This window comes from Pseudophryne corroboree, chromosome 8, assembly GCF_028390025.1.
Source record: "Pseudophryne corroboree isolate aPseCor3 chromosome 8, aPseCor3.hap2, whole genome shotgun sequence".
Taxonomy (NCBI): Eukaryota; Metazoa; Chordata; class Amphibia; order Anura; family Myobatrachidae; genus Pseudophryne; species Pseudophryne corroboree.
In genome coordinates this window covers 333,414,132-333,436,772 of record NC_086451.1, presented here as the reverse complement: position 1 = coordinate 333,436,772, position 22,641 = coordinate 333,414,132, and the positions used below count along the sequence as shown (strand labels likewise).

The following is a 22,641-nucleotide window of genomic DNA, read 5'->3' as shown; positions in this document are numbered from 1 at the left end:
TTATACATTTGATTGTCTTTTATTTTAAATCACACATTTCTTAGCAGTCATACCCAGGATTAGAACCGATGACCTGTTACACCGACTGCAGACACTTTACTGATGGAGTTATTTGCTCCTGTAGAGGAAGCATGAGAATTCTAACTATATGAAATTACGTGTAATTGTCAGAGAAGTATTTTCATATAGTTAAAATTCTCATATTTCCTATACAGGAGCAAACAGCTTCATCAGTAAGGTATCAGCTTCCAGTGTAATAGGATGTGGTTTCTAATCCTGGGTGTGACACTTGTAAAGTATGTATCTACAGTATAATAAAGAGGGTGTGATTTGTAAGGTGCAGGGACCAGTGAGGAAGTTGGCCACTGAAAAGACAGCGACAGCTATCAATTAACTTAATTCAATGGTGTCACAGAATGGGAGGAGAGGTACCCCCTTCAGAGCAGGAGCCCGGCGGCAGATGACTCCGTTGCCTCCCAGAGTTCTGCCTCTGCTTGAATGGCCTTCTGCTGCTCCTTCATTCTCTGAAGCATATAGAGGGTTGAATTCCACCTCGTTACCACCTCTTGCTTCAGCTGATGGCAGGGCATGTTCAGGATTTTTTGCTGGCGCTCCAATCTTCGGCACGCGGTGGCTGAATGCCGAAAGTGGCCCGCATTTTTTGGGCCACCGACAGCATCTTGTCAGATCTGTGGTTTTGTCTGTTCCCGGAGGGGGCACTAGTGGGTCAGTGGTGCTGCGATGGAGAAACCTGGGAGGCTGTAAATGATTCCTGCGCATGTGCGCAATGATGCTTATTAAATGCTCACGGATGATAACAGATGAATTGATTTAAATTTAAAGTTCTTCAGTTAACAATGAGCTGGATGTAACTGTCAACATTTTAAAATCAATTAGCAGCTTAGCAGCTCTTCCAACACACCCATGAGGTGGCTGCCCAGTGTCGTTTTTTTTTTTTCTTGGGGTGTCGCCAGAAGCCCTAATCCCCAGCTCTCCAATTCATATCACTAGAGCCACCGGCACATCAGCTAAAACAAGAAAATCAGGAAACAATTTTAGTCATTTTTATCCCATGTCTAACATGTACTATATAAAAGTGAATATATCACAGTGGTAGTCATTGATAAATAGGCAGAAGCACTATCTAAAACATATCCACTAATTTTTTTTTCTCTTTAGTAATTTGACCAAATAGTATAATGTAAGTCCTATATTTAATTATTATTACCATCGCCAAAAGCAGCTGCCCATTCGATATCAATCTGTTTCTGTTTCTCACTGTCAGTTAGCCAACTGCAAAAATAATAAGAAAGGGTCAGTTAGAGCTCATACACAACTAACAGGAAACATTAGCAGAAATGACAGTAAGTCACAGGTCATGTATGATGCAAGATAGAAGTATAACATGATACAAAGTATCACGTGGCAGAATGTATCACATCACAGCAACACAGGCGCTATATATATATATATATATATAATTTGGAGCAGAGTACAGAAAGTGTTGGTGGGAGCTTTTTACAGCATTTATAACTCTATTCCTGGGAAAGGAATCCTTCGGTTCCACTACCAATGCCAGTTTCCATAGATCCCACCTAAATATATCAATACACTGTCCACCATGTACAAGGTACAACCAAGATATTCCCATTCCTCAGCCACAACACAGGCTGTGACAAATAGCAATACTGACTAGAAAATGTCTACTGCGCATGTCTCCGGAAACATGGCCCAGGGGCCTGTGTGCACCGCACATATTGCACCCATGGTAGAAACGCCAATGTCTCTTACCTTCTCTAACATTTTCCAGGCTATTTAATGAACATTCCCCCCACAGTATATTTAGTATAGGGTAGTAGTCATAAGGACACAGGATAAGAGATGGGGTTCGTATTAGTAGGGATGCATTAAAGCTGGGGATGATAGTTGCAGAAATAAGGGCACAACTGGGTTGGAACATGATAGCTGGGTGGTGGCAGTAGTAGGATCACATGACAAGGGTTCGGACCAAGCTTAGTTTTTTTGGTAAGCAAATATAGAGTTTGGTGCCCCTTGATGTAACTGTATAAATGGATAGCGCGTGCTTGTGCCTGCAGCAGGTACCTGCTGCAGCCTGCCCTGTCCTGTACTGCAGAAGTAACTGCAAATTACTGTGTGTCTGTGCTGCTGCTGTTCTTCTGAGAGGAGGGTGAGTCAACAAGTGTGACACACATACTCACACCAGGTCAAACACAGGTTCTTCTCAGTGTGGGCTGGGGGTAAAGGCTGGTCTGGCAGGGTCCATGAAAGCTTTTTTTCCCTGTGGGGCTGGGGGCCTATTTTCATTGATCAACTAAATCCCAAGAATAGCGGGAATCCTGGGATTAAGATTTTTTTCAATCCCAAATCCCGCGATTGAAAAGATGAGGTGGGATTGGCTTTCTTAATTAGATCTAAGAAGAATGCATTCTTCCAATACTGTGCATTAGTCTGGGAAGTCCACACTGTTCTTAAAGATAGAAAAACTCTGTTTCTGTGATTTCACTAAAAGGTTTAATGATGAAAATAGGGGTATATGTCTTTGGTGGGTATAGCTTGAAAGAAAAAGATCTTGGGCATACAGAGGTGAGACCCTTTAGTAAGTGGAGATAAAGTGAACAGGATCGGTGCACACAGAAGGCGGAGTCCCACACCTCTTCTTTGTATCATCATAACAGAGTCTGTATGTTGATGGTGGAATTCTGTGCAGCTGTCTGAAAAATTGGGTGCAGTGCCTGATGGAAGTTGTCCAACGGCTAGTGTCACAGGTCATCAGTGATCTGAGGCTCTTTCTGCACTTTCTATATACTGGTGGATGTCACAGTGAGCCACCAGGACTGCACGAGACTTCCGGGTTGGAGTTCCCGCAAGATCTCGGCAAATGGAGAAAGCATCGGCGGTGCCCTCCACAGTGTAGCGCTTTATGTGGCTGCGTACCCGGCGTAATAGTCAGGCCAGCCCTGAACATGACAGATGGGTGGAAGTACCAGTAATAAGGACAGTAGGACTAGTTTGGCAGTTGTGAGGTGGTCATTAGAAAATGTACTTTAAATGGTTTTTAGTGACTTTAAATGAATATTACAGATAGAAATACTAATGTAGGAATTAAGAGTTCCAAAATACACGCTTCATATTTCTAACCATTTGTACTGAAATCCAAATACAAAGTGGCTTGCCAAAACAAAAAATCACAAATGGTTTTAGAAGTAAAACACGTCTAGTAATAACATCTAGACAAATAAACCATAATAGTCTGCAAATGATGTTAGTAACTTACCCCCACAGTGTGTGCAAAAACAGGCACAGCATGCAAAAGGCACATAATGCCAGGGCCACAAAGAGAGCCACATGAAAAGTCTCCATCGCTCCGATGAGATCTGTGCAAGAAAGAAACACATAGGTGAATTATCCATCTCACAGCAATGTACACATATTCATTCATTATTTAAACCTTTTCATAAACAGCAGAGAGGCTTCCTTAACATGAGGAGTATTGGTAATATAAGTAATTAGTAAAATACCTGGGCTGGCTATCATAATTTAGGAGAGATCTGCAGTGTGGGGTCTCACCTTTTCATCATAACCAGATTTGGGTCCCTCTACTAGACACAGGCCAGGGCCATCTTAATGTGTGGGCTTACTCGGCAGCTGCCCAGGGCACCACAATTCTAGGGGCTATCGAGCAGGGTTGGGCTGCATAGGCAAACACAGGGGGTTTCCAGTTGCCCAGAAACCCCCTTCCCACAGCCTGGCCAGAGGCCACTACATGCAGTATAAATGGCAGAATGGAGCTGCTGCAAATGCCCAGTAACAGCAGATTTTCCTACAAAGGCTGGTGTGTGTGTCTGTGGATCTGAGTGCTCACTCATCGCACCAGGGAGAAAATCTGGTACTTCAGTTGGCTTACTGTGATCACTGGGCCTACATATGTCTGAATAACTATATTACATAAGCTGCACTTTGGGAATATAGCTTGTTACATGCTAATTATGTATCCTTCATGGGCTGGCAACAATCACTATAAAATCAAGCATTTGGAACCCCCCCTCCAGAAATACTGCTGTTGCTCCTGGGCTGGTGCCTCTGGAGCTTCTTGGCAGTAAGAGAATGCAGCCTGGCCGCTCTGTGAATTACACACAATCAGAGCAGCCAGTCAGAATTCTCTACCTGCCTCCCAGCCTTCAGCCAGACAGTTCATGGCTCTAATTATGTGGAGAGATGGTGCAGAAATGCACGAGGGGTACAGTTTTCTTGTATTTATTCCTGTTATTGGGTGTGTATGGCCCCAGTGCTTTGCTTTGCTTAGGGCCTACAATGCTGTTAAATCATTCCTCAGCATGGCCAATCCAAATGCAGAGTTGCCAAATGGCCCTAACTTGCACTGACTGTCCCAGTCTACGCCCCTAGAAACATATACGTATTACTGAATATTGATCAACTGTACTGTAACAATCCTTATTGTCTGCACTGCAGATGTGATTCTTATTACTATTACTAGCCATATGTGTTGGCTATAGAAGTCAATATTTAGTAAAAAGCAATAACAGCTACATTATGTTTCACTTCAGTTTATGATGGGAGTTGTAGTACTCCAAGGTGCTGCGAGACAGTATTGCACATGGCACAGCAGCACTGGTTATATAATGCTGGTGACTATGTATTTGCCATAAGGCAAAAGGGCATTTCCGAGCTCTCATGGTGTCAGGCTTCCTCAGTAATAACCCTTTGTCTTGTTATTGGATTGGATTGTCAGAGGTGGAGGCTACATCAACATTGCCATTATTCTCTAAAGATTGATTATTCCATCCTTGCTTATGTCATAGATAACTCCTCAGAGCAAGTGGACGATAGGTACCAAAGAACCACTTAACATGAAATGCACTTGGAAGATGTAATAGATGTGTAAAAGTCAATTACATTTTGGGGTAAAGTTCTGATCTCCCTCTGTCCTGTGAATGCCCCTAAAATAATTTACACCTGAAGATCTTTTATCATCTCCTCCTGCAATTGAAAATGTGTTTTTGGACTTTTGGACATGGACTCCACAAAGGGACATTGCAAATGTGATAGCGAATGTCGGTGGTTGGGGTGCCGGTGGTCACATGACTGATAGCGGCATCCCGACCTTTAGTATGCCAGCAGGGGACGGGGTAATTACAATAAAACATATGTCTAATGGTTCCTGAATATGCAGATTTTGAGGATAACATTACATGGACTCAAAACACCTAGGGCTCTATGTACTAAGCCTTGGAGAGAGAAAAAGTGGACAGAGATAAAGTACCAGCCAATCAGCTCCTAACTGCTATGTTACAGACTGTGTTTGAAAAATGACAGTTAGGAGCTGGTTGGTTGGTCTTTATCTTTGTCCACTTTATCTCTCTCCGAGGCTTAGTACATAGACCCCCTAATGCTGGCAACACTTTGCTTCATGGTTATGATATATTGCTCCCAATATCTGTTGTAATGTTTTAACATTATATAACTAACTTGTAGCCACAGGCAAATCAGCAGCTGACACCCAAATACTTCATCCTCAATATATATTCTTCCATATATAACATTAAAATATTGTTGTAATATTCTTATGTTGAGTCCATGTGACAAAATCCAGAAAATCTCTATGTATTACAGTAGATGCAGGTGTAACTACATATAGTACAGTAAGCTGCGTATATTCTGCTGAAGTATAAATGTGTCTATGTCACTAATTAGCCATATAAAATGTGGTGTTTTTTTTGTCTGCTTAGTAAAAATAATAGAATTATCTGAGGAGTCCACTTACCTTCTGTCTCTTATATAAGACCTTCTTATCCAGATGTTTTTTGGATACAGTATATCTAGATGTTATTCAGATATATCCAGATGTTGTTCAGATATGTATCAATGATACTAAAATATGTTAAAGCAAATACTGAGTCAGCACAAGTAATCACTTGTCTTTCTCCTCCAACAACTACCTATCAAAGGAGACTGTTACAACCTGTCAGCAGTATAAGCCTGAGCCCCATTATGATGCGTTCTGCGCCTCATTATGATGTCACAATGGCAACTAGGACCTGGCTGGGACTATTACAGTAAGGTTATGAAGCAAAAGAAATAACGGGTTACTTCAATATTGCTATTTCAGACATATAATTAGCAACAGGGCCACATTTTATATATTTTATTTCAATATACTTTTTCCAATGTACATTTAATTAGTAGTTACTATTATAATTATAATAATTATCGTCTGGTTTAGGAATGCTATTTTAAGAAAATATTATTAACATATTAATATCAACTGAAAAGTAAACGTAACATTTTCATTATTATTATCATTATTATTATTAATAATTATATATATATACACACACACACACACACACACACACACACACACACACACAGGTTGAGTATCCCATAACCAAATATTCAGAGAAACTGATTGTTTTGAATGAGACTGAGATAGTGAAACCTTCGTTTTCTGATGGCTCAATGTACACAAACTTTGTTTAATATACAAAGTTATTAAAAATATTGTATTAAATGACCTTCAGGCTGTGTGTACAAGGTGTATATGAAACATGATATCTCATTATGGTATGTAATTATTCCAAAATACGGAAAAATCCAATATCCAAAATACTTCTGGTCCGAAGCCTTTTGTATTTGGGATACTCAACCTTTATACCAGGGATGGAGAACCTTCGTCCCTCCAGCTGTTGTTGAACTACACATCCCAGCATGCCCTGCAACAGTTTCAGCATGGCCAAATAGCAAAACTGTAGCAAGGCATGCTGGTATGTGTAGTTCAAAAACAGATGGAGGGCCAAAGGTTCCTCATTCCTGCTTTATACATATACGCGAAAGCCCTCACTCACTCACTCATCAATAATTCTCTTACTTCCCGATATGTTAGGAAGCTGAAATTACACATACAGTAGGTATTCTTCAGGTGGGAAATAGGAAAACTACGTAAATAGAAAATTAGAATTTTAATATCCATCCCCTAAGGGAATGAACAGGGGGTTGACATATTGACATTATTACAGATGCATGGCTTGTGTTGTGTGAACGATAACACCCAAACGGACAATCGGATCAAAATTTGGATTGCACCTCCAGTGTGTAGAACTTAATAAACTACAAAAATGGTCCTGTCACTTTTTACCGTATCTGCTATGGGTGCTCCTCGGATAACGCAAAGAACCATGGATTAATATTTACTTACATTAAAACGTCTCTAATTTACTTCTCTATAGATTTACCAAATTTATAGCACTCATTTATATTTACAACCATGAAAATTAGAAACTGCCACGCGAAGATATATATAATATATATATATATATATATATATATATCAATGTCGTTCTAATGGAGAGGGGTATGCATCCATCCACTCCTCCTATGTATAGAACAGGCGGCACTCCCAGGTCTTGGTAATCAAAAATGAAGTGTATTCAAAAAATCAATAAAGTGATTGGCACATTACGCCAACGTTTCAGCGCCGCGCAGGGCGCTTTTGTCAAGGCAGTGTGCAGAAGGCTACAAACAAAACAAACCCAAACAGTGTGTGTTCTTACCTTATATAAGTAAAGGACCGTCGTACGGAGCTGCGGGGACTGGCGTTCTGCGGGGCTTCCGGTGAGTGTTCCCCTCGCGTAACCAGGAAGTGACATCACTGGTTGCTAGGATACCGCGGGCGTCCCCGCCGACGTTGTCAACCCACTGCTCCTGGCGGAAAATAATACAGTGCAGTGAAAGGTCGTGTCCCTGAGTGCTTTAGTGTGTGTGCACGACCACGAATATTTTTAAAAAGGTGAACATGATAGAGGTTTGTGTTTCCCAGTACGGAGAACAGAACCTCGAGTGATGATGGTGAACCATGTATAAAAACAAAAGCAACAATGACATACAATTAATTAAAATTTCCGAACCAGCAATCTAATGCCTAATGCCGCCCTGCGCGGCGCTGAAACGTTGGCGTAATGTGCCAATCACTTTATTGATTTTTTGAATACACTTCATTTTTGATTACCAAGACCTGGGAGTGCCGCCTGTTCTATACATAGGAGGAGTGGATGGATGCATACCCCTCTCCATTAGAACGACATTGATATCCATTGGACTTTAGGATGGCACCAAGGCAGCTGTCGACATAAGTGAGTGCCGACCTTACCAGCTTTGTATATATATATATATATATATATATATATATATATACATATATTCATTATACATAAAAAATCTGAGGGGGCCCCAGAGATATCACTGAACCGGGCCCCAAGATTTCTGTTGCCGGCCCTGAGTACAATGGGTAATGCCTGGCTCCTCTAATGCCAGCATTTTTTCTCCAATTATTTGCATTCATAAAAATTCACTTGAGCGTTTTTATATGCACACTTTCCTATCCAAGTGTTAATGCGATCACTGCACTGAAACCTGCCTATAGAACAATTGCCCACTAGCAAAATACATGTAGGAGTTGGATGTAGGTAACGGGGGCTAGAATGATCACTCATTATTATGAGGACTTATGAGGTGGTATTCAATTGATTATCGAGCCCGATCACCTGTCTAAAGTGACACTTTAGAGTGCTGATTGCGCCCATAGACGGCGTAAAGCGGTCAAACTTGACCATAGTGCTGGGCGTGATCCCGGAAAGTGCCCAAACAGGTCACTCTTCGCGCATTTCAGCTCGCCACCCTGGAGGGTGCGAGCTGCAATGCAGACACCGGCAGCCATCGTGCCTGCACGGAGCTACAATTGACTAGCTCTGTTTAGGCGCCATCTAGTGGATGCCGGTGGAAAACATTTGAATTCTGCCCAACTTGTCTTGGCCTTGTTTGTTTTATGTACTTTTTAATATCCAGATGCATGGGTTGATGCACTAGTGTAGGGGCAAGGTGGGGATGTTAGCAAAGGGAAGGAGGTGACAGAGAAGAAGGGACAAGCTTGGTTGAACAGGAAACCTACTGAGGGGATTTTACAGGATAGCAACCCACGGATACTAGATATATTGCATATGGAAGGGCGCTCATAGATAAAGCTAGTGACTGATTTCATACAAAGGAGAGCAAACTCACTAACGGTGTATTTCTTGTGTTGTCACAATGAGTAACCTCACAATTCTTAATGACTTAACGTATATAAATAAAACACAGACAATAGCGCTTGCGTTATAATTATTTCACATTTTATTGACAATTAATTCAAATTGGTGGCAGCAGTAAAGGACGGACAGAACAACAAGCATGCATACAAAGCCAAACATTAGTATTTAATTCCCACTTGCCATAAAACTCACCTATTCAGATTTTGTAGCCATTACCCGGACAATAAAATTGACCTACCATGTATTCTCATGAGAGCGTGCCCTCCATCCCTAATGCTTAACTTTCAGAACCAAATTACCATTCTGTAGTTCCATAGCAAGGCCTAAGATAAAACACTACCACCATAGCTATGATGCACCAACTATACTAAGGAGGTGATTCAGACCTGATTACTGGTGTGCATTTTCGCACAGCGGGCGATCAGGTACTAAATGCAAATGCGTATGCACTGCAAAGCGCATGCGCACCTGACAACAACAAAGGGCATCGCCGGTCAGTGGCGAGATGGTGCGAAAAATCCGACTGCCGGTATACACTAATCTCAAAGCATGCTTTTGAGCGGGAAGAATTCCCTTTGTTTGAATCTGGATAAAAGAGCATCTCAGTCACTGCCCGCTACCCACTTTGCAAAGCTGTTTCCTCGTAATCAGACTTGCAGTGTGGATCGTCTCAGACCTTTGAGAAATCTCCTGATAATTTGCTCTCTGTTTCTGCATTTGAAAACTTCTGCTAGCCTCACGTGTTCCAGCTCATTTACACAGTTTCTTCATACAGTATTTGATCGGTAATTCTTTCATTTACTGTTTATAATTATTTATATATTTACATGAACAGCCTTACTGTAATGTCCCTGTGTATTTTGGCTAGGGGATTGTGACGCTCCTTTAGCATTGCCCCATTACCCGCAAAACTTATGCCATCTCTTACTCCATATGGGAGGCGTGGCCCTGCACAGTTAGAAAACACTACATAAAAAATAGTACTTTAAGCTCCTCCCCGGAAGCAAGATTTTAAAATGCGCCCCCCAATTGACATTAAAAAAATGTGCACCCCACCCACCCACACACACACTATTTTGTACGCATGCTTCCCATGAGGGGGTGTGAGCTCGCTAAAACAGGTGTGGTCTCTCTAAAATGGGTGTGGTCTTGCAGGAAAAGACGACCTTACACCCCAGTTTTTGACCCTGCACCAACAGACCTCGGCCACCACCCAGGGAAAAAAATAAATTCCACCATAATAAGCCCCACACAGTAATGCCCCTTGCACCATATTATGCCCCCTGCACCATATTATGCCACACAACGCAATGCCCATGATACATTATGCCACCCCAAATTCATATATTCCACTTTCAAGGCAGGAGACAACTTGAGCCATCAGTATATGTTAGGAGGCCACATTCTCAAATTAGAGATTGTGGAGTTGCATCTCCATTGCAGGTTCTGTTAAACCAAAACCCCTGGTAGATATGTAAGATGCTATAGAGGAAACTTTTAAAAGCAATTAAAGCTGCCAATCCATCAATCAGGCAAATCCCTGATTCCCCGATAGACGATACGATTCACCTTTAAATTTCACCAATTAGTGAAGTCGGATAATTGGTGATTGTCAGGTAATTGGCGAAAATACAACACCTAAAAAAATCCCAGACTCACTCCTGATCATTATGTAGATTGACAATTTTTAAAGAGAATCATTTCAGGATTGTGCCAGTTGAGTGTTGGTGTATGGGCTACATAAAGCTATAGTAACTTTGAAAGTTACTTTCCAGGGACATACTGTATGCAGAATATGAACTTTTACTTTGTGGGTTTTATTTACATGAAAACACTTACAGAATACAAGATCCAAAATAAGACTGGATTAGTAACATACTGTATAAATGTATTGTCATACACAAGTTCAATTATTCATTGTCTCTTCTTCTCCTTAGATGGAATTTTGGAAGCAGTATGTCGGTAAGATACATTTTTATAAAAAGTAAAACACATTATGACAGTTTATTGTATGAAACTGTTATTTACAATAATCTAGTTAAAATGGGGATCGATATGGTATCCCAGAGTACAGGATGCTGAGTGTCACTATACCGACATTGGCATCCCGGGTGCCAGAGTGCCCGCAGTGGGGCAAGTGCATTGAGGCCCCTTGCGGACTTGCTGTGCTGGGGGCACGGTGGCTCGCGCCGCTCACCACAGGTTCTATTCTTTTTCTATGGGTGTCATGGAAACCCACAGAGGGAGAATCACCTACCTCGGCGGTATTCCAGCAGCGGGATTGTACACCTGTCGGGATTGCGGCATTGGTATTGCCACCGTCGGGATCCCTACAGGCTATTTTTTAACCGCATACCTTAAAATGTATATATTCCTCACAGTGGCAAACAGTGACATTTCTGGCAATATTGTGCCCTGTATTGAGCTTGGTAAAGGACACTGTTGCCTCAAATGTTGTTGCTGTCCTGTTTTATTCCTTAATAAACATCGGGGTGTTTAACTTTCATGTACTTGAGTGCAATGTCTACTAGTTTGTACGGCACTGACAAACAAAATGGTGCCTAGAACGTCTGTGTTATGTAAAGTTGGCCTAATGTTTTACTGATCTGGTCATCTAATAAATGACCTTTCAAGAAATTGTTTAAAAAAAAAAAAAATGTTTTGTGTGTATGACACAGTTGCTACTAATCTAATATGGATGAACAAATTCAGGAAATATACAGCATACATTAGGTTAAATAAAAAGGGTAAACTATCAGATTAGATCGCTATGGGCCTGACCCACAGCCGCATGCAATGCCAATGTCCATGGAGTGGAGAACCTTTTTGTTCTACTGCGTTTGTGCAAATTTTTATTTTACGTATGCATTAATGAGGTGTGGCTATTAAATAACGAGACTGATGCTATTATTTATAGTTAATTATATGAAGTACATTTTAACTCAATCCCCCTTCTATGTACTCCCCTTCTGCATCCATACACTGCTATATTCTTATGTTCCATTGGTCAAAGCCGTGCTGTAGCTCATTATCTGTCAGCTGTCTCACCAGCTCCATCGTTCTCTTTTTTACCTCAAAAACTGATGCAAAATGGGTTCCCTTGAGTACAGATTTGCTTTAGGAAAAAGAAAGAAGTCACATAGGGCTAGGTCTGGTGAGTATGAAAGATGGTCTAGCGCTGCAATCTGCTTCTCTGACAAAAATTGCTTCACAGAGAAAGAGCTGTGTGGGCTGGAGCATTGTCCTGATGGAGGATTAAACCATTTTTCCACAACTCTTTCTTCTGATTCTTTCCCACAAAGTTGCACAAAATTTTGCCTAACGGTTTCTTTGTTGATGTTTACTATTTCTGTTATCATTTGGATGCTGAGTGGATGGTCAGTTCAAACAATTTTCTAAATGTTTTCCTTTGTTTTTGATGTACAAGGCTTTCCATGACGTTTATCATCTTGAACATTCCCACAACTATCATAGGGGTTGATGTATTAATGGTCGTTATGGTGGAGAAGTGGTATCAGCACACGTTATGTACACTGATACCACTTCTCCCCCAAATATGAAGGAGGAGATGTGCGCTACATGACAGTGGCGCTATTTGCTTCTGTCATTATCGGTGCTGCTATCTTTAAGACAGCACACCGATATGCCAGGCAATTTATGGACGGTCAGTAGCACTGACTGTTCCGACAGCTGCAGCTATTGATTTTGACAGCTGTAGCTGTCGTTGCCTGGCGCACATCACTATCCCCAGCTGTCAGCTCCGAAAGCCTGGGACTGTGCATACACAAAACAATAAAGGTTTTGTTTTTTTCACTAATGCCGCTGGGGTCGCTGGTGGATTTCTGACCGGCTCCTGCGCAGACAGTATGCAATGCCGGTCAGTGGGAGCAGAAACCGCTTCAGCAAACGTATTTTTAATACATGCTGGCGTTATGTGGACCCACTTCACCGCAATCCGAAGGTGAAATAGGTTCTTACACATAACGGCTGAAGCATATATATTAATACATCTACCCCTAAATCTTTTGTGCTACTCACACGTGCACACACGTGTAATCTGCCCTGTAAGCCTCGGATAGCATACAGAGGAATTCGGTGTGCATTTTTTTCAATTTCACTAAAAACTTTAAGTTTACACGTTGATCTGTTTTTGTACTAAGAATTTTTACGACTCACAGGAAAAACACAACTACTTTGAACGCTGTGCGACAGCTTTCTATTTGTGCGTGAGGGGTGAAACGTGCAAAACCGTTTTGGGATAGTCCAAGGTCATTGTTCCCCCCTTTCACTTTAACTAACACAGTATGGTTTATATTTGACAAGTGCAGTCTCATTTATTTAATAGCCACGTCTCCTCCTATCACACCTTACGTTTTTCTAAAATATGTAATTAGAAATGTTTTTTTGCATGTACAGAGGATTTGAATACTGTTTTTAACATATACGGGCACATAAATATACTTTCAAGTGAGAACCTGGTAAAATATTCTTATATTACAAAGGGTCGCTGTTATTGTTTTGCTCATAAAAAGAACTCTAAGCAATAAATCATTCTGATAGAAACATGAATGCTTGAAATAAGTACTTTACATGCAAAGCGGTTTCTAGAATAATTGAATTGTGAGAGATAAAAAGTTCTTGATTGAATTATCACTCTAGAAATATGAGTTTTGATATTATAATTAACTGCAATTTAGCAAAGTCGGTATCCATTCCTATCAACAAGTTCGGCTACAGTGACTGACATCCTGCCACTTGAAGACCTACTGTATATAATGTTTGAATTATGTACTAGAAGATGAATGTATTAAACAGTATGTGGCCATTTCAATTGAGATTTTTAAAACAACATCTAACATTATGGGGTTTTTGGTACTAAAATACGTTTTTCCTATCGGATTTAAAGGATTAAAATGGGTTCAGTATGAAAAGCCAGCTGTCGGGATGCCGGCGGTCAGTATACCGATGCTGGCATCCCGTTCAAGGCAATGCTGACAAGGGTGCGCAGGGCATCCTAACCATTCTCCCCTACCCCTCCCTGTCCGCAGTCTAACTCTAACCTACCCTATTGGTGCCTAACCCTAACCTACCCCCGGTGGTGCCTAAACCTAACCCCCGCCCCCCCTTTCCCGCAGCCTTAACCTAATCCTCTCCCCTTAGTGCCTAACCCTGACCCCCCCTCTCTGCACCCTAACCCTAACCTCCTCCACCCCGCAGCATAACCCTAACCCCCCCGGAGTATGCCTAAACCTAACCACCCCTCCTTCACGATAAACCTAACCCAGCAGTTCATACTCATCTTCGGGATCCTGACTGTCGGGATATCGTCGTCGGGATCCTGATGTCTTTGGGATTCCTGCATCGGTATTCTGGCGGCTGGCAGAATTCCGGTGTCGGTATTACGGCTGCCAGGATCCCGACAGCCGGGAACCTGAACACCAGCCGCACCCTAGTTACCATCCTGATTATCTGTCCAGAATATAATTTTCATGCTGGATTATGCAAATAAATTTTTGCTATAATGATTCTGAACAGAACGCAGTTGAGAACCTTGCACATGCGTGTACCAGCGCATGCGGAGATCTGCAGAAATCGGTTCATAGCGATTTTGGCACATCTGCGACAGGGTCTGAATCGGCCACGTTATCCTTAACCAGGGCCAGCTCCAGGCACGTTCCAATAGAGCGGACGAACAGGGCGCTGCACTTTGTGGGCGTCGCTAGCTCTGGCCGCCATATTGGAGCCTGGAGCTGTCCCTACAACAGCAGCACTGCAGTGTCAGTCTCCTAGCAGAGATGTGCACTGCATGCACAGCCCTGTGTAAACCCCCCTCCCCGCTAACCGGCACCAGCCCGTGAGCCAATCAGAGCTCGCGGTCCGGCAGCTGAGGCTCCTGATTGGCTGCCGGACCACAAGCTTTGATTGGCATGCGGACCGGCGCCTAGTTAAAGCTACACACTGCCGCCGGAGACTGAGGGCTAGGAGAGGTACACGCTGCGCTCTCCTCCCTGCCCTCACATACAGGAGCAGCAGCCTCCCCGCCCTTCACAACAACAGACGCTCAGTAAACAGCGCGGGGGTTGGGGGGATATCTGGCACTGTGTAATGATATGTGTATCTGGCACTGGGACATATCTGGCACTATGGGGACACGTGTATCTGGCACTGGGGGCATATCTGGCACTATGGGGACATGTGTATCTGGCACTGGGGACATGTCTGGCACTGGCGACATATCTGGCACTATGGGGACATGTGTATCTGGCACTGGGGGCATATCTTGCACTGTGGGGACATGTGTATCTGGCATTGGGGGCATATCTGGCACTATGGGGACATGTGTATCTGGCACTGGGGGCATATCTTGCACTGTGGGGACATGTGTATCTGGCATTGGGGGCATATCTGGCACTATGGGGACATGTGTATCTGGCACTGGGGGCATATCTTGCACTGTGGGGACATGTGTATCTGGCATTGGGGGCATATCTGGCACTATGGGGACATGTGTATCTGGCACTGGGGGCATATCTTGCACTGTGGGGACATGTGTATCTGGCATTGGGGGCTTATCTGGCACTATGGGGACATGTGTATCTGGCATTGGGGGCATATCTGGCACTGGGGGGACATGTGTATCTGGCACTCTGGGGGCATATCTGGCCCTATGGGGACATGTGTATCTGGCACTGGGGACATATCTAGCAATATGGGGACATGTGTATCTGGCACTGGGAGCATATCTGGCACTGGGGGGACATGTGTATCTGGCATTAGGGGCATATCTGACACTGTGGGGACATGTGTATCTGGCATTGGGGGCATATCATGTGTATCTGGTACTGCTGCGGGGCATATCATGTGTATCTGGCAGTGCTGGGGGGCATGTTATGTCTATCTGGCAGTGCTGGGGGGCATGTCATGTGTAGCTGGCAGTGCTGGGGGGGCATATCATGTGTATCTGGCACTGCTGGGGGCATGTCATGTCTATCTGGCAGTGCTGGGGGGCATGCCATGTCTATCTGACACTGCACTACTGGGTCATTATGTGTATCTGGCACTATACTGGAGACATTATGTGTAATGAACACTACTGTGGCTGTTATGTGTAAGGCTGCTAATTGTGAGTGTAGAGGGGGTGTGAAAAGATATTTATTTATAGCTTGATAATATGAAGTTGCGAGGCCCCGCCCACTTTTCCAGGAGCGCACACGACTTCGGCGCTCGCATGGGGGGGGGTGCTTCGACATTTTCTCACTCGGGGTGCTAGTAGGCCTGGAGCCGGCCCTTTCCTTAACACCTGCAGAGGATAGTCTACAGATACGGGCAATAAGCATGGACTTAGGGGGTAATTCCAAGTTGATTGCAGCAGGATTTTTGTTAGCAATTGGGCAAAACCATGTGCACTGCAGGGGAGGCAGATATAACATGTGCAGAGAGAGTTAGATTTGGGTGGGGTGTGTTCAATCTGCAATCTAATTTGCAGTATAAAAATAAAGCAGCCAGTATTTACCCTGCACAGAAATAAAATAACCCACCCAAATCTAACTCTTTCTGCACATGTTATATCTGCATCCCCTGCAGTGCACATGGTTTTGCCCAATTGCTATTAAAAATCCTGCTGCGATCAACTTGGAATTACCCCCTTAGTACAGATGAGAATTTTATACCCTAATATTTTATATTTTCCTCTTTCTCTTAGTAAATAAGCACCAGCTAACAGTAAATTAAGTGCAATTTATTGGAAAACCTGTTTAGAGGCAGAGCAGAACAATACGAAGTGTGGCTATTAAATTAATAGCGAGACTGTTTTTGTAAAAAAAAAAAGCATACAGCAGGAAATAAAAGGGAGCGGGGGAACACTGACCTTGAACTATCCCAAAACGGTTTTGCAAGTTGTACCCCACTTGCACATATAGTTTACGTCGTAAAAATGCTTTGTTCAAAAGCAGAACAACATGTTAAATTCTATTGATCACTAAAGGGAAATATTCTATAATTACCTTCAGCCAAGCAGCCAGAATGGCAGTGCTAACTCTGATTTACAGAAATATATAATTAACTTGTAGATTAGATTTTTTTTTTCCTCTTTAAAAAGGCAATCGTGGCTATAATGGGAATATGTGCACCAGAAGAGGCAATGCAGACCAGCTCTCTGGGTTTTGTAGAACTACTAGCCTCATCATACCATGCCTGTCTACAACTGAATAGATACAATAGTGAATGTTTTGTAAAGTGCAAATACCTCTGCAATTTAATGTTTCCTTTTTTTTGTAAAAAAAAACATTTTTGCTATGTTTTGTAGATGGTGATCAATGTTTATCAAGTCCTTGTTTAAATGGTGGAATGTGTAAAGATGATGTGAGTGCCTATGAATGCTGGTGCAGCGAAGGGTACGGGGGGAAGAACTGTGAACTTGGTACGTATAACCCATCTATACTGTATTTACCTGCAAATGATGACTCATTGTAATAATTTAAATATATCCAGTACATGGGATGTACTCATAATGTCCTCATTTAAAATATTGACATTCTTAATATCAACAATGTTGACAGTTGTGATGTTGACATTGAACATGTCGGCATGTGCATACAGTTGTCATGGTTACAATGTCGATCTAAAATGACGACATTCGCATAGAACGGAAGGTTAGGGTTAGGCTACAGGAGGGGAAGGTAAGGTTTGGGCACTGGGAGGGGAGTTAGGGTTAGTCTTCAGAAGGCGAGGTTAGGGTTGGGCACTGTGGAGGAGTGTTAGACTACAGGAGGGGAAGGCTAGGATTGGGGACTGGGAGGAGAGTTTGGGTTAGTAGTCTTCGGGAGGCAAGGTTAGGGTTAGGCACTAGGGGAGGGTTAGGGATTAGTCTTTGGGAGGCAAGGTTAGGGTTAGGTACTGGGAGGAGGGCTATGGATAGGCTACGGGAGGCGAGGTTGGGGTTAGGCTACAGAAGGGGAAGGTTAGGATTGGGCACTGGGAGGAGGGTTAGTCTTCATGTGGCATGGTTAGGGTTAGGCACTAGGGGGAGGGTTAGGGATTAGTCTTTGGGAGACAAGGTTAGGATTTGGAACTTGGAGGAGGGTTAGGGTTAGGCTACGGAAGGCGATCTTAGGGTTAGGCTATGGGAGGCGAGGTTAGGGTTGGTCACTGGGAGGCGAGGTTAGGAATAGGCTACAGGAGGGGAGGGGTAGAGTTTGACACTAAGAGAAGGGTTTGGGGTAGGCTACAGGAGGGGAAGTTTAGGATTGGGCACTGGGAGGGGAGGGTTAGGGTTATTCTTCGGGAGGCGAGGTTAGGGTTAGGCACTAGGGGAAGGATTAGGGGTTAGGATTAATCATACTTATTTCTGAAAGCCACACAGGATCCGTTGGAATTCATCCTTACATCACTGCCATACCTGGAACACTTCATTTGACCACCACGTTTTGTTGACTATAATCATGACTAGAAAATAAAAACAAACAAATTCCGCCAGCACACCATATTGGTCCAGCAAATGAGACATCCAGCCTACAAGATATTAGTAATGCGGCGGCGTCTCTGCTCTAGAGGTCCTACACTACATGATGATAGCACCTACTTTGGATCATACATTTATGTATTTCTGAACTGAATGCCAACTCACCTGGAGGCACCCCAGAAATCCTCCAATTTACCTGTGGGGGGCCCAACCAATAAAACTGTCATTATGGCACATAACTGCTAGCACCACAAATGTGTTGAACACACTGTAGCCCAATCAGTTCACATTATACCATGCAGAAACCCCAGTTTAGATTATGCCACAGTGCTCCCATGCTGGTGATGTACTGTAGCTAAATGTGGGTTCGACTGCCTGGGCAGCCCTATTTTTAATCCAGCCGGCTGGATAAACCATTCTGGCTTTTAACCATTGTACCAAAAGAGTAAAAAGATATTAATACACACACATCATTTTCAAATAAAGTATATTTAAATAAATGAGTCACCAAAACCCTCGTTCACCACTCAGTTTATGTGGAATAATAAATCTGCTTTTCATAATTGAAAAGAGAAACTGATAAACGACAAAACATAAAAACAACCAACCCACACACTAGCACTGCCTGACAATAAATTATGAAAGTGTGTATTCTTTAGAATTCCCCTGTGCCCAGCTTTGTTCACGTGACAGGGAATTCTGGGAGGGAAAGAATGATTGGCAGGATTCGCACTGAACATTTCTTAGTGAATACCACTGGTGTAATGAGCAAAATACTGAACAAGGTGAATTTTTCACAGAATAGTTTCCACTATTTTGTGCAGCTAAAGTAACCAAATTTATTATAGTATAGAACTGTTTGCAGAATCTCACATCATTGAATCAGTAGTTGTTGTCTTTTACGGGCTGAGCAGCTGTGGTTACACTACATGAGTTTACATAGTCTGGTAATTACTGTTTGATGAAATGCTTGTAAGTAACAAGTTTGAGTAAGCAGCAGAATGCAGGGTGGTTGTACATTTATATTTCAGTTTCTCCTTCAGTTGCCACATATATGTTGGGTACATGTATGACGCTATACTTCCATTTCAGAGGGTGAAACAATGACATTTAAATTATTTACATAGAAGATGCATTAGCTTTTTTTTATTTCCATTAATTACATTATTCTAAAGCATAGCTCTCTATATAAAGGCTATAACTCACAGAAAGTTAAGATAAATACTAATATACAAGATTGATGTCATTATATCAAAGTGTTTAGCAGACAGGAAACGGAACCATCGATGGATAATAATAATAATAATAATAATAATAATAATTTTATTTATATAGCGCTCTTTCTCCAATAGGACTCAAGGCGCTTAACAGATACATAGCATAATATAGTACAAAAAATAATGAAGTACAGAACAGCATTTCATAAAATACAAAAGCATGTAGATACTAAAGGGACATTATGGAAATGCTTGAGTAAACAGGAAAGTCTTGAGTCTACTTTTGAAGGATTCTATAGTTGGGGCCTCTCGCACTGTGTGGGGAAGTGAATTCCATAGAGTCGGAGCCGCATGACTAAAAGCTCGACCACCAGATGAATTACTGGAGATTCTAGGTACTGATAAATGTCCTTCATCTATAGATTGCAGTAATCGAGTGGGGCGGTATGGGATCAGAAGCTGCTTCAGGTACCTTGGGCCCTGGTCATGTAGTGCTTTGAAACTCAGTAAGCCAATCTTGAAGATGATTCGCCATCTTACAGGCAGCCAGTGAAGGGAGTAGAGGATGGGTGTTATGTGGCTAGAGCTGGGCTGGTTGGTTAACAGCCTGTCAGCTGTGTTTTGCACAAGCTGTAAGCGGTGCAATTCTTTTGCTGGGAGACCAAGGTAGAGGGCATTACGGTAGTCTAATCGAGATGATACAAATGCATGTATGACTTTTGGCAGATCATCTGAGGGAATTAAGTACTTGATTCTGGCTATGTTCCTCAGGTGAAAGAATGAGGATTTGATTGTGGCTGATATCTGATGTAAGTGTCAAGCCACCATCCAGGACAACGCCAAGATTCTGCACACGATCAGTGGTTTGTAATTTTGAATCCCCGAGTGTACGTCCAGTTGGTTGGCTATGCTGCAATCTTGTCCTTTGATGTTGCGGCCCTATCATAAGGACCTCTGTTTTATCCGGGTTCAGTCGCAGCCAACTGGCACTCATCTACTCCTGGAGCTCAGCTAGACAGCCACTTAGGGTTGCTATTGGTTTATCAGTGCCCAGAGTTAAAGACAAGTACAGTTGTGTATCATCTGCATAGCAGTGGTAGACCACGCCATGGCGCCTGATTATTTCACCCAGCGGGAGTATGTATACTGCAAAAAGCATGGGGGATAGTATAGAATCTTGTGGGACACCACATGGCAATGGCACTGATGGCGATGAGTATACTCCAGACGATACTCTATGTGACCTGCCTGTGAGAAATTATTTGAACCAGCTTAGGACTGTGCCATCCAGTCCACAAAAATGTATCAGTCGCTCAATCAGAAGCCCATGGTCCATGGTATCAAATGCTGCAGAGAGATCCAGAAGTATTAATATTGAATAGTCACCTCTGTCTCTTGCCATCAGAAGATCATTTAACACACACACCAGGGCTGTTTCAGTGCTATGTCTTCTCCAGAATCCTGACTGGAATATCATGGGTTGTCAGACAGGTTTCCAGTTGATTTGCAACCACTTTCTCAATAACCTTTCCTAGAAAAGGAAGGTTTGATACTGGTCTGTAGTTGGTCATGCAGTTGGGATCTAAATTAGGTTTTTTAAGAAGAGGTCATTGCTTCCTTTAGGGCTCCAGGAAAAATGCCTGTCTGCAAAGAGCATTGAACAATTTTTGCAAAGACAGGACCAATTATATCCATACAACCTATTAGAAGCTTGGTTGTGACAGGGTCCAAATCACAGGAGGTGGGACGCAAAATCCGAGAAATTTCAGCAATATCCTTTACATTCACTGGGTCAAAGCTGGTCCATGAAGGCAGGTCGCTAATACTGGCAGGCTTTGTTGTTTGGCACTCCTTTGATGGCACTGTGGAGATTCCAGCACGGATGGTGGATATTTTATCTGCAAAGAAGTTTGCAAACTCGTTGCATCTTGCCTGGGAGAGGGTTTCATCAGTCTGCAGGCATGCTGGCTTGCAAAGCATCGCCACTGTGCGGAAAAGTTAAGCTGGCCTATTGTTTGCTGCCGTGATCTAATTTCACATGAACTGTGATTTCTAACGGGTGATTGTCGATATTGTTGATATTCTTTGTTATGCTTTATTAGTTTTATTTTCTTGATGGCTTACAACCTCTACCCTAAAGCCCTCTACAGATTGAGACGATATCGGACCAATATGTAGTGTCTGGTGGAATCGGAACGACATATCGGGCATATTGTATGTGTGTGTATGGAACGTTGCTCGGTCGGCGACTTGGTGTACGTTAATGAAGAACGGAATAGGGATCTTTCTGTCCTTCATTAGATTGTTATGATGTGTACCCATGATCCGGTATGTTGACTGGATACACATTGCGTAGTGTGTACCCAGCTTAAGGCTCGGTACACACTTGCCGATGCTGGGTCCGATAGGGGGAAGCCAAGTGACCTGCTGCATTCTGCAGATTGTCATTGCTAGCGACATGGCCTACGGAGTATGTCGTTAGCGACCCGCATGAGCGCGCATATCATGGGTACACACTAGATGAAGTACAAGATTTGCACAGGATCGGGCAACATATAGTCTAGTGTGTACTTGGTTAAGGTTAAGTAAACATAGACCCATGCTTTAATTAAAATAAACATGGCTACATCTGTATATCTGAAAAGTATGACTGGGACCATGTTTCTAACTGATATGAATATACAACTTTTGTTTGTACAGTCTTCACGTAAAAGGCATGAAAGATAGTTTTCTTTTGTATTAAACTTATTTTTAGTACTATTATTATTTACTTTACATTCTTTTCTTTTAGATAGTCTGTAATACACTCATTACCGTTATTACTAATGTGTTATGACTACTA

At 42.6% G+C, this 22,641-nt stretch overlaps 1 protein-coding gene and 1 long non-coding RNA gene across 2 annotated transcripts in view; one reads left to right on the top strand and one right to left on the bottom strand.

Annotated features, from left to right (window-relative positions):
* The window catches only part of F9 (coagulation factor IX), a 90,708-nt gene that overhangs the window by 16,769 nt on the left and 51,298 nt on the right, over window positions 1–22,641 (top strand). The window contains exons 3-4 of the mRNA XM_063937420.1: window positions 11,060–11,084; window positions 17,428–17,541. Of these exons, the coding sequence (XP_063793490.1) occupies window positions 11,060–11,084; window positions 17,428–17,541 (139 nt within the window). The remainder of the gene's footprint in view (window positions 1–11,059; window positions 11,085–17,427; window positions 17,542–22,641) is intronic.
* LOC134949069 (uncharacterized) lies at window positions 948–5,980 on the bottom strand. Its single transcript, XR_010183095.1, has 4 exons — window positions 5,804–5,980; window positions 3,296–3,395; window positions 1,229–1,293; window positions 948–1,028 (listed from the first exon to the last, which is right to left on the bottom strand). It is a non-coding gene; the product is annotated as an uncharacterized LOC134949069 (long non-coding RNA).